The following is a 17,460-nucleotide window of genomic DNA, read 5'->3' on the forward strand; positions in this document are numbered from 1 at the left end:
CGGATTTTTCTTAATATAGAGACTGTTAGATGATGTAGAGAGGAACATCTATACATTTTGATATCTAAAATGATTAATATCAGAATAATTATTGCATTCCTATATTGACAAAGAGTACATATGTAGTGAATATAGATCTCATAGTTGCTACCATAATCCAGGGCGTGTGGTTTCTACTTTGATTTCATTGGTAGACTATAGCTGATTAAACGAAAGCTATGAAAACTTTGGGCTCTTGGTGGTACAATTGAATTAATCTCTTCAAAAGTTTAACGAACATATTTGAGTATAAATCCATGAAATATTTGTGTCATATATCAATGACTGTACCGTTTTCGTAGACACAACCTCGTTCTCCTTTCCTCGAGGATAGGATCAATGAATATGACGTATAAACTTCTCATGAGCAAGGCAACAGTTGCCACCACTAAAGCAGGATTAACTATTACTAGCCCTTCGTAGCACCTGTTTTTATAGAAGTTCATGTTATTTTGCCTTTGTTTTAGTGAATTGTGTTTGTGATTCTTCATTTATTAATGTCTTTGTTTTTACATCGGTTATGGTCTTATTTCTCCTTTCTCTTGCGAAACTTTCAATTTCAAACTTTAACATTCGGCCATGTTTGAAGGTTGTAGAATTGTACTGTTTCTCTTCACCGCATTCGTGGGGATCGTGCAAATACTGAAGAACTGACTACTGGTATAAAAAATGAACATTTTTTCTCTGAAAATATTATTGTAATGAGAGTTTATTTCTTTTCAAAATAAACTCATTTCTCCAGTTTAACTATTAAAGTAAGTATTACAAGAAAGATAGAGCAAAACACTACATAGAGGTACCATTTACATATCATTTTGAAACAGTCACCTTATCGTATTTTGAAGATACAAACCCTGCACTGAATGAATTTGGTTAAGTTAATATAGAAAGGAACGTGAATGGCAAAATATTCGACGCTAGGATAGCTATTTGTCCAGGAAGAAAAACAATTCATTAGAAACGTGTCTTTAATCTAATTAACAGTTCCTAATTATCAGAAAGTAATATCTTCGAAAATTGTTGTTAATTGTTACAATTTGACGTAAAATTGGAAAACTTCTTAGTAAAACAGCCGCTCTTTAAATATAGGTTTAATAAGGATACTCTATAATGTGTGCAGGTCTTTACAAAAAAAGACTTGCATATGTCTTGTCAGATGTACAGAGACAAGAAGAATTTCCATGTTTATCGTTGTATATCATCTTTCAAATATAGATTAAAGTGTCATGTACATTTGCAGATTTGTTTATTTATGTACATCCATGAGAAGAAACATGGCTAAAATAAATGTTAACATATCTATTTTGGTTTTGTAAGTCTTGTAAAGAGATCTTTGTGCTGCGGAAATTTTGCAATCAGTTGTTCCTTATTGCCTTCAGTCCAATCTTTCAATTCCCAACCTAAAATATAAACAGGCGACTAATATGAAAATGTGAATTGCAGAAAAGAATGTGTAACTATTATATCATAAGGGCTACTTCATCAGTATTTTATCCTGTTTAATTTTTAACACAAAATTTTAAACATACTGCAAATCGAACAACTTAGTTTGACATGTTTTATATGTTTTCTTAAAGCAAATGAATGTTTATTCAACCAACAGAGTAAAAGTATTATCTTTTTAGTACATGAACTATAGATTACATGTATATTATACAATAAACTCTCAAATTGAGAACATGATTTAAAAAAAAAAACACTCTTTATTTATTTCGATAACAATTATTAGATATGGTACGACTTCTGTAAACTACTATTGGCTCTAATACATGCCTTGCCATACTTAAAAATGTAAATTCTACATCTCAAGATTATCTGATTCCCCAAACAAGCAATGTTGACAGACTCAGTACTATGAAACATGGTTAATGCTTACCTGGGAAGACCACGGCACCAAATAAGACATATTTAGACCCTTCAGTTAGTTCAGCAGCATACCATGTATCGTGTGGAATAATAGATTGATACACACACTCTGGATTTTTCACTCCGTCACCTAACATAGTACATGTGTGCTTTCCATCTTTGTCGATTAAATGTACCTGACGACAGAAAATATTGACATTGAGCCTACAAACATGTTTACTTCTAGGTTATAAGCTATTATAAGAACAAAGAAAAAACAGAGAGTTATGAAAGGGCTTGTGTTGACCTTTTATGCTAAGGATTAAGTGAGTACATCTCATTCCATGGAAACTTTCAATGTTGTCTATTGCCTAATCTTTCAAGTTCAAGTTATGATCCAAACTTGATAACGGAATTCAAACGAATCAATACATTTAGAAAAGTACTTATAATATAGGATAACGTAACCATGTGTTCGCTACTCTCCCATCATCCTCAAAGATCAACTCAAAACAAACCATGGTTTAAAAAAGACTGTAAGATTATGCGTAATGAGTTCCACAGAGCAAGAAGGAAATACAAAAAAATTAAGACTGCTGATAACAAAACACTGATGAATATGAAGGCTAAAGAATACCGGCGTTACAACTTCTTAATAAGAATTATAAAAAATACAACGAAAATTGCGCAAACGAGCTTCGAGCGTTATCAAAAACAAACACAAAAGCATTTTGGAATACACTTCACAAATTTTCAAGTAAAAGAAAAGATAACCCACAGGTGGAGTTTGACACTTTTTTTGAATATTTTAAAAATTTAAATGCAAGTGAAGATAATGAGGGAGTTATTGATAGTATTTGTGAAAATCCTGTATATGATGAGTTATTAAATGGAAAAATAACAGAGTTAGAAAATATCTGAAGCAATATAGGAGCTTAAAAATAACAAAGCTCTAGGTACAGATAAAATTTTAAATGAATATTTGAAATATTCAACTCCATTGTTAATTTCTATATATTGTCAGCTTTTTAATTTAGTGTTAGATACTGGTATTATTCCAGAAAGCTGGACCAGTGGAATTATAAAACCTGTTTTTAAAAACAAGGGTTACCCGTCTGACCCTGATAATTTCAGGGCAATCACTCTTATCAGTTGCCTAGGGAAATTATTTACGTCTGTTATAAATTCTAGATTAAATATTTTTGCTTACTTATTGATTCTCATTTCCGAAAACCAAGCTGGTTTTAGGAAAGGATATTCAACAGTTGACATCATTTTTGTATTGCATACTCTAATTGAGTTATATTTTTCGTTTGGCAAGAAGCTTTATTGCACTTTCGTCGACTTTAGGAAGGCGTTCGACACCGTCTGGCGATCGGGGCTATGGACAAAACTACAAAATTGTGAGATTAAAGGTAAATCTTGCGTTCAGTATAATGGTGATCAGTCTGAATTTTTCCCTTGTCTAACTGGTGTACGACAAGGGGAAAGTTTATCACCGTTTCTTTTTTCTATATTTCTAAATGATCTAGAAAGTTATTTCAGTCAGTTAGAGGGAGAGCCTCTTAATATTATTTAAGAGAAGCTCGAAAGTGGTTGCACATTTTTTATAAATTATTTGTTATTTTATATGCAGACGACACTATTCTGTAATGACTTTTGTGTCTGAAAGTATGGAAGGTATGCAAAGAGCTCTAGACGTTTTTCAATCATATTGTGATATATGGAAACTGCAGGTTAATGTTAATAAAACTAAACTTATGATTTTTTGTAAAAGGAAATCAAGACAGAATTTTATTTTTACTTTGCAAGATTGTAATCTTGAAATTGTTGATACATACTCATACCTAGGTGTTATTTTCAAATATAATGGAACGTTTATTAACACAAGGAAAAAACTTGTAGAGCAAGCACAAAAGGCGTTATATTGCATTTACAAACTATTTAATTTCGTAATGAATCAATACTTATAGATATACAATTAAAAATGTTTGGTTCTATGATTGAGCCAATTTTATTGTACGGTTCAGAAGTGTGGGGTTTTGAAAACTTAAAAATTATTGAACAAATCCACCTGAAATTCTGTAAAAGAATTATGAAAGTTCGAAATTCAACTGCATCATTTATGGTTTATGGAGAACTTGGGAGGTTTCCACTCGAAATTCGGGTCAAATTGAGGATGATTTCTTTTTGGAGTAAATTAGTATTAAATGAAAATAAACTGAGCAGTACATTATACAAGTTAATGCTTTGCTTAAAAAGCAATCATGGGGTGAATTTCAAGTGGATAAGCCACATAGAATCTATATTTAATGAGTTAGGCATGAGCTTTATTTTTTTAAACCAGTTTGCTGTATACGAAAAGGATTTAGTAAAACAAATTTTGTGTGACCAGTTCATACAAATATGGTACAGTGACTTACACACCACATCGCGTGGACAATTTTATTCACTGTACAAAAAGAGTTTTGAAATAGAAAAAATATCTTATTAATTTACCAGAGTCATTTAAAATTTGGATTTCAAAATTTAGAACTGCAAATTTACGATTGCCTTTAAAAACTGGTAGATGGTACAATATACCAAAACTAGAAAGAATGTGTAATTTATGCAAAGAGGATATTGGTGATGAATATCATGTATTATTTATTTGTAAAAATGCAGATATAGTACTAGAATTGAGAAACAGATATTTACCACAATATTATAGAAATAATCCAAACATTGTAAAAATGGAAGGTCTTTTGTCACTTTGAAATGTTTAATTATATAAGAAAATGTCAGTGTTTATCAGAAAAACTGTCTTCTCTTCTTTAGATTTTATTTGTATTAATATAGTTAATTGAAGTCCAAAGTGCGAAGTTGTACTGTCATATTTATTTGTATTTAATCACATGTTCATTTCTGTCATATTTAATGTATATATGTTATCAATAATGACCTCGTGTAACACATTGTATATTTGTTTGAGTGTTTTCCTAATAAATCTTGAAATCTTGAATCTTGGTAATGATTCCGCCCCATTACTCGCAATGGTACAGCTAAAGAGTGAATCACTCCTGACAAACTTTACAATAACTACTTAGTAATTTTATCATATAAAGCTTTTATTTTCAAATTCGTGAAAGAAAACATCAGAATACGAGAAAATGCAAGTCTTAAGTGTAAAGCGAATATTTATTTAGACGAAGCTCTTGCTTGATCTATGAAGAGACAAGTGTTTAAATTGAAAAGATAGCATAACATAGATATCTCTATATGTGTTTTTTTTTACATTAATTTATCATTCTTTATTGTCATTTAATATGTTTCATGTGAATAAACGAAAGTATTCTATTTAAATAACGAATTCACTTTTGCTCCATTGCGAGTAATGGGGCAGAATCGTCACGGTAGCCCTGATAAGAGAGTAGAATATACACCTCCTGGTTATTTACCGTATCTATGTGATATGATACCCTTTGGTGTCTTTCGCCTCTCTTATAACCTTATAACAGTGTTGACATAACCTTCATGCAGCTACTCATATATAAATGATTCTATTGTGAAATAAATCATATACAGTGTTGACATAACATTCATGCAGTTACTCATATATAAATGATTCTATTGTGAAATAAATCATATACAGTGTTGACATAACATTCTTGCAGTTACTCATATATAAATGATTCTATTGTGAAAAAATCATATACAGTGTTGACATAACATTCATGCAGTTACTCATATATAAATGATTCTATTGTGAAATAAATCATATACAGTCTTGACATAACATTTATGCAGTTACTCATATATAAATGATTCTATTGTGAAATAAATCATATACAGTGTTGACATAACATTCATGCAGTTACTCATATATAAATGATTCTATTGTGAAGTAAATCATATACAGTGTTGACATAACCTTCATGCAGTTACTCATATATAAATGATTCTATTGTGAAATAAATCATATACAGTGTTGACATAACATTCATGCAGTTACTCATATATAAATGATTCTATTGTGAAATAAATCATATACAGGAGGAGTGATTCTTCCTCTTTTACTGTTATATAGTGTGTCTCTAGTCCTAAATTCTGGATTAGCCGTAGCTTTAAAACCATTAAAATCAGCGATGTCTACATACAATGTAGGCTTTGCTTTACAGTCGGTAGCATACATATTCCAAGGATAGTCAGGTAAACACGGATGCTTATGAGTCAATACATTTAACATTGTACATTCTAAAGGATTTTAACATTCTACTCAGAGTGCTTAATTATCGCAATGTTTGTGATGAAACTTAAAAATGTCATTGTGTATTTCTCTCATACCTACCTTAAGTGTTCCTCCTGCATGCCAGTTATAGATTTCATCCGACCTGACTTGGTGCCAGCTTATAAAATTAGGATTAATTAGGAGGGAGTATATGCTAGACCCGACGTCTCTTTTGCCATCATGCCTGAAAATATATTTCACTGTTATCGTTATGTTACTTGTATTGCAAAAATATACGCATTTGAAAGCTTTCATTTTCATCCTTGATAAGCTACATAGAAAATTTGCTTCTGTCAACGTTTTTACGCCCAATAAAACTACAAAAAGAAACATACATATGCTTCATTTAGTGAAATAAAATTAGCACCAGTGTCAAGCCAGGCGGAAATAACAGCATGCATAAATATTTATGATATGGGCCTCCGTCTATGTAATGTTCTTAATAACTAATGATTATTATAAAAAAAACATTTTACTGGATGTATTTTAAATATGGTTCTGCCATAGATGTAAGATGTTGTCACAACTGTAGACGGGAGTAATGTCTCTCTTTTTGGCATTTTATCCCTACTTAAGGTGATTTTATCCAAACTGAAATTCTCTGAAAATGTATTGTACCATTTTACACTCACGTAGTTTCCTGTGTAAAAGTTACTTGTCTATCACCTCTCCATACTTCTTTGAAGTACCCAGTTTCTGGATGATGTACCATTTTGAACTGTTCCACAATTTTCTGTATTTCCTTGTCAGCCATTTCACTATATAGAAGATACAGGGAGAAGTGTATGTAACGGCATACGTAAAGACACATTCAGCGACAAAGTTTCATACAACCACATAGCATGGCTATTATTAGTTACATAGTGTGCTAGTGACCTAATACGATATATATGGGGTCAGTAAATTCCATATGGGGTGAGAGCGAAGCTCGAATCCCCATATGGAATTTATACTGACCCCATATATATGATATCGTATTAGGTCAATAGCACATTGTGTAACGAATTTACACTGCACTCGTTCTATTTGAGCAGTCAAAATGCGTTGCCTGTATATTTCTATGTCATATACAGTCACTGACCCGATATCACTTTTCCTCATGAATATTTAAATAGTAGAGCCGGAACTATATTTAAATATTCATGACGACCTCTTCAACCTGTCCTTGTTTCCAATGTATACAACGAAGCGTGGAACGACTAAAACTTTTACAATTGTTGGAAAACCATATTTCACTTGTTAATATTTTTTGTTTAAAACCTATAAATCATTATGTTTTATGCTTATTGTTGATATTTTAGTCCATAATCAAACGAATTCGTTCACCATCGATTGGTTTCAACAGGTAACAAGTAATAGCTTTTCAAAAAAAGGCTAGCCGTCTCTTAGCTGATGAAAATGGAAAGTGTTCTCGCTTTGTAGATTAATTCATTCAGAATAGTCTTGCATATCAATCAACAAATTTTACCACTCACGTGAGGTCACACGTTATGAAGTAGTATATCGTTTAACGTTGTGTGTGTTTACAAAACTCCAGAAGATTCGACTATTTATAGATAAAAGTTACCTGTGTACCAATCTCATGAATATGCATGTTAAATGACCAGGCAAAATTTAATTGCTAAAATAGAGAGGACAAATCCGATACTCTACGGGATTGAAAGACATTTACTAGGTTTGGATTGTCCTAACCAATCAACAGACTTTGATTATTCACGTCTCGTAATATCTTCCAATCAGGTAGTAAGAGGCATTCACGCACTGACTGTCCATCGTTCAATTCTTAATAACGTCTCCGAGGAGACGTTAATCAATGCGACTTTCGAATTACATAGTCGAACAGTGGCAAATTAATCATTTACAGAATTGCACTGATCATCGCGGCAAATTAAGTAAAGTTAGAATTTCGACATAACGGAATTACGTATTTATAATTTAACTATAACCGTGTTGTTATTTGTAGCGTTTGATTTCCATTCTCCCCTAATAATCAAATGGTCTTCCTATCCGCTTACCTACTACTCCATAGTTAGTAATATAACTCATGCAGCGAGTATCTCTTTCCGAAACTCGACTTTTGCAAATCACATCTTCGACTTTTTCAACTCACAACTCGACTTTTGTAACTTTCAACTCGACTTTTGTTAATCGCAACTTGATAGACTTTCTTATTCACACCTCGACCATGTAACTCGCAACTTGACTTTCTGAGCTCGCAACTCCACTTTTTTTTTAATTCGCAACTTGATACTCTACATTATGTTTATCGCATACTATACATACTTAAGATTAGTATGTAGTCAAAAGTCACTACGGTATGTAATCAAAGTACTGAAGTACTGAACATCGGATGACTGCAAGTTCTTGTGGATGGTCACAAGCACTTGTGTCAGAAAAAAAAACACATCTCATACCTGAAAGTGAGGTTATATAATGTACAGATATAATTTTTTTTCCTTAGACAAGTTCGTGCGTGGATGATAAATAAATGACAGGGAATTCAACCTCACCGTAATAAATATGATATTGAAGTGATACAAATCAGTATACATTGGTTTGTTGTTATATATTATATTAATATTTGTATATTACAGTTACATGTATATATAATTTTCATCCATTTGTATATCATTCTATTTTACTATATTAATAATAGTGCAGTGCAAATGCATGGTCGACACTCTTCTGTAATAATTCAATTTTTCTAATAGATTGGATTTGAGTAGGCATTCATATTTTCCTGCCAAACTTTCAATCTCCCATGCAGAGTTATCGGTCCTTGAGAGAGAGCGAGGACCGATAACTCTGCATGGGAGATTGCAAACGTTCTTGAGATATTCTTCTGCATGCGTTAACACACATTTTCTGTAAGTGTGCATAGATATTAAAGATTTTTTACTTAAATATAAATTTCTAACGACAAAACATTTTCATATGATTAATTTATGTTCTAAAAAAAATATTTTTAGGAGTATCCATTGAAAAAATGAATTTATAACTGAATTGAAACGATAAGGAATGTTATTTTTGCACTCGATAATGTCCGCGTTTTTATCATGTTTATAGATCGGTTACAATCCCAACACGAAAGTTACGTAATGGAAATCTAGGCGACAGCAAAATGATACACCGGAATGCCCTCATGGTCATCCGATGTAAACATCACCACGATCATGACATGATTGTTAGGACAGTAACAGTCGTCCATAATAGGGTATTAAGAAATGACCATATGCGTTGTGCCCTATCAGCTGCCTATACTTTTTGACATGGGATATGACTGGAAAACAAGACCTTTCAAATATAAATGCAGGCCCACAGAGATTTTTCAGAGATATAAACATCAAAATATTTCTAATAAATATGATAAAGCAATTTAACTTACTCTGCCTTTTCACGCACACTTATCTAGGTTATATATTTTAGGGTGTATTTATTTAAGGATGACAACAGAGACATAAACAGATAAAATCGCATTTGTAAGTTACCTATACATCTATCCAAACATATACCATTACAAAGTTAATTGACTTATTCTAAAGGTAAAAGTTTGTTTTTTTTTATTTTAAAAATGATTGTGGATCTTTATTTGATACTTTTTTTAAAAGTATTTACAGAACCTATAGAAGTTATAAAAATGTACCAACAAATTCGAATGATACACAGCAAAGGTTTATAACTCTTCTGAATTTAAGTCATCAAGGAAAACGATTGATTGATTGTTGGTTGCTTTACATTCAGTGGAAAATATTTCATGCATGTTCAGGGCGATCAAGGAAAACGAAATCGGACTAATTCTTACATATTTAATGCGAATAAAAATTGGGGAGATCATACAACTATGTGCAATAAACAAACGACCTAAACTAATAATTGTAAAAAATGTTGTCAATTTTTTTAACGGATACAGGTGAGAATTCAGGATTTTGAAAAAAAGGGGGCCCCTAGAGAGCCAACGTTTGGAGATATTCTTGTAAATAGTCTATGCATTTATCAAATATATTTTTGCTCCACAAAAGGGGCGGGCCCCTTGTCCCACTAAATCTGCCTCTGAGATAATATTTTTTGTAAGTACATTTTTCCCCTGAGCATAACTTTTAAGTAATTGAAAATTTGTGTATTTCAGGAATATGTATTATGCTAAATAGGAATATCGAGTTGAGTAGGAACAAGAAACTGAAGAACTTGTGTTTGTTCTTACATTTTTGCATATTTGTTTTGTCATGTTTACTAATATGCAGCAAAGATAAACTTAAAAGTAATAGTAGTGAATCAAGCTTCTTCCGAATTTATCAAATAATATATTTTGTATATGACCTGATCCCCGTACACGGACCAATATACCGTCAGTATCATAGTGCCAAATCAAGCAATGGGCATCCGGTGTCGCCAGTTTTGTCAAGTATGTAAAGAGGGAAATGGGGTATCTTGAACTTTATAATAAACTGCTCAGCACTACAGAGGATAAGAAGTAACTTTTTAAACCTTATACATGAAGTGTTAATAGTAAATTTAAGGAATTGGTTATTACATAGGAATTAATGACCAGCGATAAAAAATAATCCATGTCAATTAATCGTTGACTGCTCAAAATACAGGTTTATCGAGGAAAACACAAATGAGAGGATAGAAACATTATTTAGAGGTCTTTGTCATTAACTATTCCAACAACGGGCAATATTAATTGAATATTAATGTTTAAAATAAAACATTTTTTTTTTAATTTCTAACTTTAAAATGAAGGTCTTGGGCTTAAGATGGTGGATTCTTGACTGAATAGTGTGTTTACATTTTATCATTACAAAAATGAAGAAGCCGCTTTTATATATTTAATCCATGGACTGTTATGCTGTATCATGACATGTGCATGATGTGTAAGTAGTGGTGATGCTTTTGGTTACACATGTACATGCCCAAAAAATTGCCAAGAGGAGATATTTAGTATCTCTTTTACTATGGAAAGCCAACGGGGTCAAAATTCTTATTTCGTAACTTGTCAATTTGTAACTTGTATCTTTGTAGTTTCAAAATTCTTACTTCGTAAATTGTCAATTTGTAACTTGTATCTTTGTAATTTGAAAACTCGTAATTCGTAAATTGTTAATTTGTAACTTGTAACTGTGTGATTTCAAAATTCGTTATTGGTAAATTGTCAATTTGTATATTGACGTTTTGTAACTTGTCGATTCGTTAAATGTCGATTCGTAAATTGTCAATTTGTATATTGTTGTTTTGTAACTTGTCGGTTCGTTAAATGTCGATTCGTAAATTGTCAATTTGTATATTGATGTTTTGTAACTTGTCGTTTCGTTAAATGTTGATTTGTAAATTGTCAATTTAAAATTGAGAATGGAAATGGGGAATGTGTCAAAGAAACAACGACCCGACCATAGAGCAGACAACAGCCGAAGGCCACCAATGGGTCTTCAATGCAGCGAGAAACTCCCGCACCCGGAGGCGTCCTTCAGCTGGCCCCTAAACAAATATGTATACTAGTTCAGTGATAATGGACGTCATACTAAACTCCAAATTATACACAGGAAACTAAAATTAAAAAATGATACAAGACTAACAAAGGCCAGAGGCTCCTGACTTGGGACAGGCGCAAAAATGCGGCGGGGTTAAACATGTTTTTTGAGATCTCAACCCTCCAACTATACCTCTAGCCAATGTAGTAAAAACAAACGCACAACAGTACGCACAGCAAAACTCAGTATAAGAGAAGTCCGAGTCCGATGTCAGAATAAGAAACAAAAGAAAATAAACAAAATGACAATAATACATAAATAACAACAGACTACTAGCAGTTACTGACATGCCAGCTCCAGACCTCAATTAAACTGATTGAAAGATTATGTCTTCATCATATGAATATCAGGCACAATCCCTCCTGTTAGGGGTTTAGTATTATACCGTCATAAAATATATGAGAAGAACATAACCCGTGTCATGCCAACAACTGGTTTTAGAATAAATGTGTTTAATTCCGATGCAAATACCCTATAAGTGAATCAATATTAAAGCCAAAATATGCAATCTTTAATGACCTGACAACAGTATCGTAACTATATCCCTTCTTAATAAGTCTGTTTAAAGGTTTTGTTAGCTTTTGAGGTGAATACTGACATTTTTGTGCTTTGTAAAGAATATTACCATAAAAGATTGGATGTGAAATACCCGAACGTATAAGATGTCTGCATGTTGAGTTATATTTACGAATGATGTCCTTGTACCGATGATAAAATTTAGTAAATGTTTTGACTAGTTTATGATATCGAAAACCCTGGTGTAATAATTTTTCAGTAATACATAAATTTCTCTCGCTAAAATCTAATATGTTGTTACATACACGAGCGAATCGTACAAGTTGAGATATATAAACACCATAAGATGGTGACAAGGGAACGTCACCATCTAAAAATGGATAATTACCGATAGGAAATGAAAAATCATCTCTTTTATCATAAATTTTTGTATTAAGCTTCCCGTTAATGATATAGATATCAAGATCGAGGAAAGGACAGTGGTGATTGTTAGTATTAGCTTTATTTAAAGTAAGTTCAATAGGATAAATTTCTTTAGTATACATACTGAAGTCGTCATTATTGAGAGCCAACATATCATCCAAATATCTAAAAGTATTGTTAAATTTTTGTATCAGATGTTGTTTCGATGGGTCTTTGCTGATTTTATTCATAAATTGTAACTCATAACAATACAAAAACAGGTCCGCAATAAGTGGTGCACAGTTAGTTCCCATTGGAATTCCGATAACTTGACGATATACGGAATCTCCAAAGCGAACAAAAATGTTATCAAGTAAAAATTCAAGGGCAGATATAGTATCAAAGCATGTCCAATTGACATAGTTCTTTTGTTTGTTGCTACTAAAAAATGACCTAAAAGAGTTTGAACATATGTATTCGCATTCCGACTTTTTAAATGCCCATTTAATTAGGTGTGTGATTTTTTTCTTAATAAGAATATGAGGCAAAGTGGTATATAGGGTAGAAAAATCAAAACTTTGAACAGATTCAAAATCACCAATATATGCATGTAATTTATCAAGTACCAATGAGTTTTTGACACTCCAAAAGTAATTAATTCCACTATTTTCAAAGGCCTTATTTGAACAATTTATTATCAGATTTTTGATTGTACCAAGTGTACTAGTAAGTAGAATAGACAATTTAGTAGTGGAACAATGACTTGAAGACGAAATAAATCTATATTTGTAAGGTGATTTGTGTAGCTTCGGAAGCCAGTACATAGTTGGGACTTTCATTGTATTTGGTTCTGCTTGTAGCTAATAGTTTATGTTTGTTACAGATATCGTTTTGAAAATGAAGTCAGTTGGAATGTTGGTGAATTCGTGATTTCCTTTTGCAGAACCTCAATGTAAAATTTACGTCAAACTATAATGATATTATTAGCAGCTTTATCAGCCGGGACAAAAACAAATTCCTTGGCTAGTTCTTTTAGTTTATGTTTGATACGAGAAATAGGATTTTTATGGTTGTTGTTAAGAGTAAAATGTTCTTTAAAATGTTGTATACGTATATCAACTATCTTCATTACTGAATTAAAAAAAGAGTCCAAAGATTTTTTGTCAGCTTTTTCCCGTTTTATCCATTTGTATGTTGATGTTTTGTAACTTGTCGTTTCGTTAAATGTCGATTTGCTTATTGTCATTCTGATAGTTGTATTATGCTAACGATCATTATGACGACAGATGTCGCTCGGTTTCCTCTTCGGTGTATAAACCTCCTGTAAGTAGGAGCACTTCCATGTGGAGTATATACCCAAGTAATTTTATAAATCAATTATGTACAGCATATACAAATAAAAAAAATAAATAGATAAACACATTGTTTGGTTTATATGGCATATATACCAGGGACTCGGTTTTATATAGAGGTGACCTCGAATAAACATTTATGTCTACCGGACTGGTCACCACACCTGGGAGGGGTGTGTCACTTCCTGTATTTAGGTATATACTGATGTGTCGCTGGAATGGACTCCCTTATCAACTTCGCAAATAAATTACTGTCACTTGGCAGGAAATTTCATCTTAATATTTGACCGGGTCAAAATTAGACTAACTACATGAAATAAAAAAACTAAGCTGGAAAGTTCATACTTATATTGTTCTGGGCCGCAAATTTTGGACTAAATGTATGATGGGAGAAATGGGTTGACACCATATGGACATTATTCCTTAATATTATAATTTAGATATTGGAAAATAATGTAATTTATAGCTAATGATTTTTTAATACAAAAAGCACTATAATTGATGAAAAATCTTTATTTATTTGGCTCTTGAGTAATGAAGATAAAAATGTTTTATATCATGTACTTTGCAAAACAAATTGAATGAAGTGTTATTTTAAATGAGTCAGGCTTAATTAATGTATACTATATATTAAAACTGTATTAGATATGTAATATTTTGTAATAAAATCTAAAGGAACCAAAAAACTTATCAAGGACCTAAAATGGACTACCCATATTTTCGTCGTAACCAAGAATGCAAACTCAACCGTGACTAGGATTCCTGATAAGCAATTTGAGATATTGCCCACCAGCCGAATGCAAGAAAACCGCATATATTTCACTGGTCAATATTGGAGTATGAAACAATAGTATATTGGACCCCTACACATCTACGAACATCAACAAGCTTGAAAGAATACAGCGACAAGCTGCGAGATTTATAACGAGGAGGCTACAAATCCAGAGAAGATGGTTGCGTCTCAAACACGCTCTTCATAGACAAACAGACAAAACGCTTAAGCCATAAGCGAATATTTTTGTACGAGGTGGTTGAGGGGCTGGTTCTTGCTATAGAACCTGACAAATTAAAAAAAAAAAAGCTCGTCCAAAAAGAACAATTGCTGCCTAGGGATTTGACAATTATCAGTCAATAAATATTGTGGAAAAACAGTTCAAGAACTACACAAAGTGTTTTGAGATTTTAACGATCAAAATCCCACATTCCAACTCATTTTTCGTAAAAACGGTAATCGAATGGTACCTCCTTGAAGACACTGTAGTGTGCACACCGAGCGTTGACAGCTTCAGATACTGCTCTCGCACTGTCAATGATAACTTCTTAGCTTCTTGACCAGAAAAGTTTAGTAGGCATGTACAAATGAATGTTAATATATACACATATATATATAACATTAAACACGTCTAAATTGAAAACAACGTTCAAACCTATGATTGCGTTGGATAATAAACAGCTGCACCATGAGCGCATGATACGCCCGTCGTCTTGTGTGTGAATTTTTATGCAATAAGCATAAATAGTTTCTGACATACGGCGTGACATGCGAAACCCCCCCCCCTTTTTTTTTTTTACAAAAAACTCAATATCTCTAAAATAAAATTTTGAATCAAAACCAAAAAGTATACAGATCTTTAGATTAATATAACTAAGAAGTGTGTAAAATTTTAAGCAATAATCATAAATCGTTTTTGAGATACGGCGCGACATGTGAAAACCCCCCTTTAAAAAAAAAAATCAATATCTCAAAAATAAAATTTTGAATCAAAACCAAAAAGTATACAGATCTTTAGATTAATATAACTAAGAAGTGTGTAAAATTTTAAGCAATAATCATAAATCGTTTTTGAGATACGGCGCGACATGTGAAAAACCCCTCCCCCTTTTTTTACAAAATACTCAATAACTCAAAAATAAAATTTTGAATCATCACCAAAAAGTATACAGATCTTAAGGTTAATATAACTAAGAAGTGTGTAAAGTTTTAAGCAATAATCATAAACTGTTTTTGAGATACGGCGCGACATGTGAAAAACACCTCCCCCTTTTTAACAAAATACTCAATATCTCTAAAATAAAATTTTGAATCATCACCAAAAAGTAATACAGATCTTAAGATTAATATAACTAAGAAGTGTGTAAAGTTTTAAGCAATAATCATAAATTGTTTTTGAGATACGGCGCGACATGTGAAAAAAAACACACACCTGTTTTAGTTACTAAGTCCCGTAACTCAAAAAGTTTTAATCTTATTTTCACCAAAACGTATACAGATCGTTTGACCATCATAAGAAACAACTATGTTAAGTTTCATGAAATTTGGATAAGTCATTCTCAAGTTACGGTGCAACATGTTTACGCCGGACAGACAGACGGACGGACAGACGGACGGACGAACGGACGGATACCGGACATTTGTATACCATAATACGTCCCGTCAAAAATTGACGGGCGTATAAAAACCGCAATTTTATACGTGTGCATGTAAAACATATTTCGTTGTAGAGGGGTCTAAATACAGTACAAACAACATTATATAAAATTATATATATATGTCACCCCTTCCCCCCACCCGAGACCTCAGTCAGAATCAAAATAGTCCGATAATAGCATTTTAGGATTAATAGAAACCGTTTATTACCCAGGTTTTCACGTACTGGTGTAGCCTTTTATAGCCGACTATATGGATTGGGTTTTTCTCATTGTTGCCTATAATTGCTTACATCGACTTTATTTGAACTTTGTTGGATAATTGTCTCATTGACAATCATACTGTTTATTACCACATCTTATATATCTATTTACCCGAATAATTCAGTCGCTATGTTCCGCTAATCTACGACTACTTCATTAACCTCGCAAGTAGGAGAGATCGATTACGTGGAGGGAATGAACTATTTGGGTTGTATTTTTCATATAGTTTCCGTTCTCGAACGATACACCACCTGTCGTCTTCAGAATACAAAATAAAACCGGGTTTCTGTATACATGCCATATAAAAATAAAAATGTTATTTTTCTATTTGTGTTCTTTTAGATGCATTTGCTGTACATAATTGATTTAAATTACTTGGGTATATATTCCATATGGAGGTGCTTCTACATACAGAAGGCTGATTCACCGAAGAAGAAACCGAATGCCATCTGTCGTCATAATGATCGTTAGCATAATACAACAATGACAATTTACAAATCGACATTTAACGAATCGACAAGTTACAAAACATTGATACACAAATTGACAATTTACGAATCGACATTTAACGAAACGACAAGTTACAAAACATCAATATACAAATTGACAATTTACGAATCTACAATTAACGAAACGACAAGTTACAAAACATCAATATACAAATTAACAATTTACGAATCGACATTTAACGAATCGACAAGTTACAAAACATCAATATACAAATTGACAATTTACAAATCTACATTTAACGAATCGACAAGTTACAAAACATCAATATACAAATTGACAATTTACGAATCGACAAGTTACAAAACATCAA

General features: G+C 32.2%; 1 protein-coding gene across 1 annotated transcript; it reads right to left on the reverse strand.

Annotated features, from left to right (window-relative positions):
- Positions 1 to 1,115: 1,115 nt before the first annotated feature.
- On the reverse strand, positions 1,116 to 6,928 carry LOC127730217 (uncharacterized). Its single transcript, XM_052238503.1, has 4 exons — positions 6,784 to 6,928; positions 6,212 to 6,335; positions 1,916 to 2,081; positions 1,116 to 1,439 (listed from the first exon to the last, which is right to left on the reverse strand). The coding sequence occupies exons 1-4, from the start codon at positions 6,903 to 6,905 to the stop codon at positions 1,339 to 1,341; spliced, it is 513 nt and encodes a 170-aa protein (XP_052094463.1). The 5' UTR covers positions 6,906 to 6,928; the 3' UTR covers positions 1,116 to 1,338.
- Between the last annotated feature and the right edge of the window lie 10,532 nt (positions 6,929 to 17,460).

Source organism: Mytilus californianus, unplaced genomic scaffold (assembly GCF_021869535.1).
Source record: "Mytilus californianus isolate M0D057914Y unplaced genomic scaffold, xbMytCali1.0.p SCAF_2, whole genome shotgun sequence".
Taxonomy (NCBI): domain Eukaryota; kingdom Metazoa; phylum Mollusca; class Bivalvia; order Mytilida; family Mytilidae; genus Mytilus; species Mytilus californianus.

Bases quoted from the DNA above. Each gene is read 5' to 3' on its own strand.
- LOC127730217 (XM_052238503.1), bottom strand. From the start codon at position 6,905: ATGGCTGACAAGGAAATACAGAAAATTGTGGAACAGTTCAAAATGGTA. The intron at 2,082-6,211 runs GTAGGTATGAGA...TTCTGTCGTCAG, and splicing joins ATGCAGGAGGAACACTTAAG to GTACATTTAATCGACAAAGA. The intron at 1,440-1,915 runs GTAAGCATTAAC...TTTATATTTTAG, and splicing joins TGGTGCCGTGGTCTTCCCAG to GTTGGGAATTGAAAGATTGG.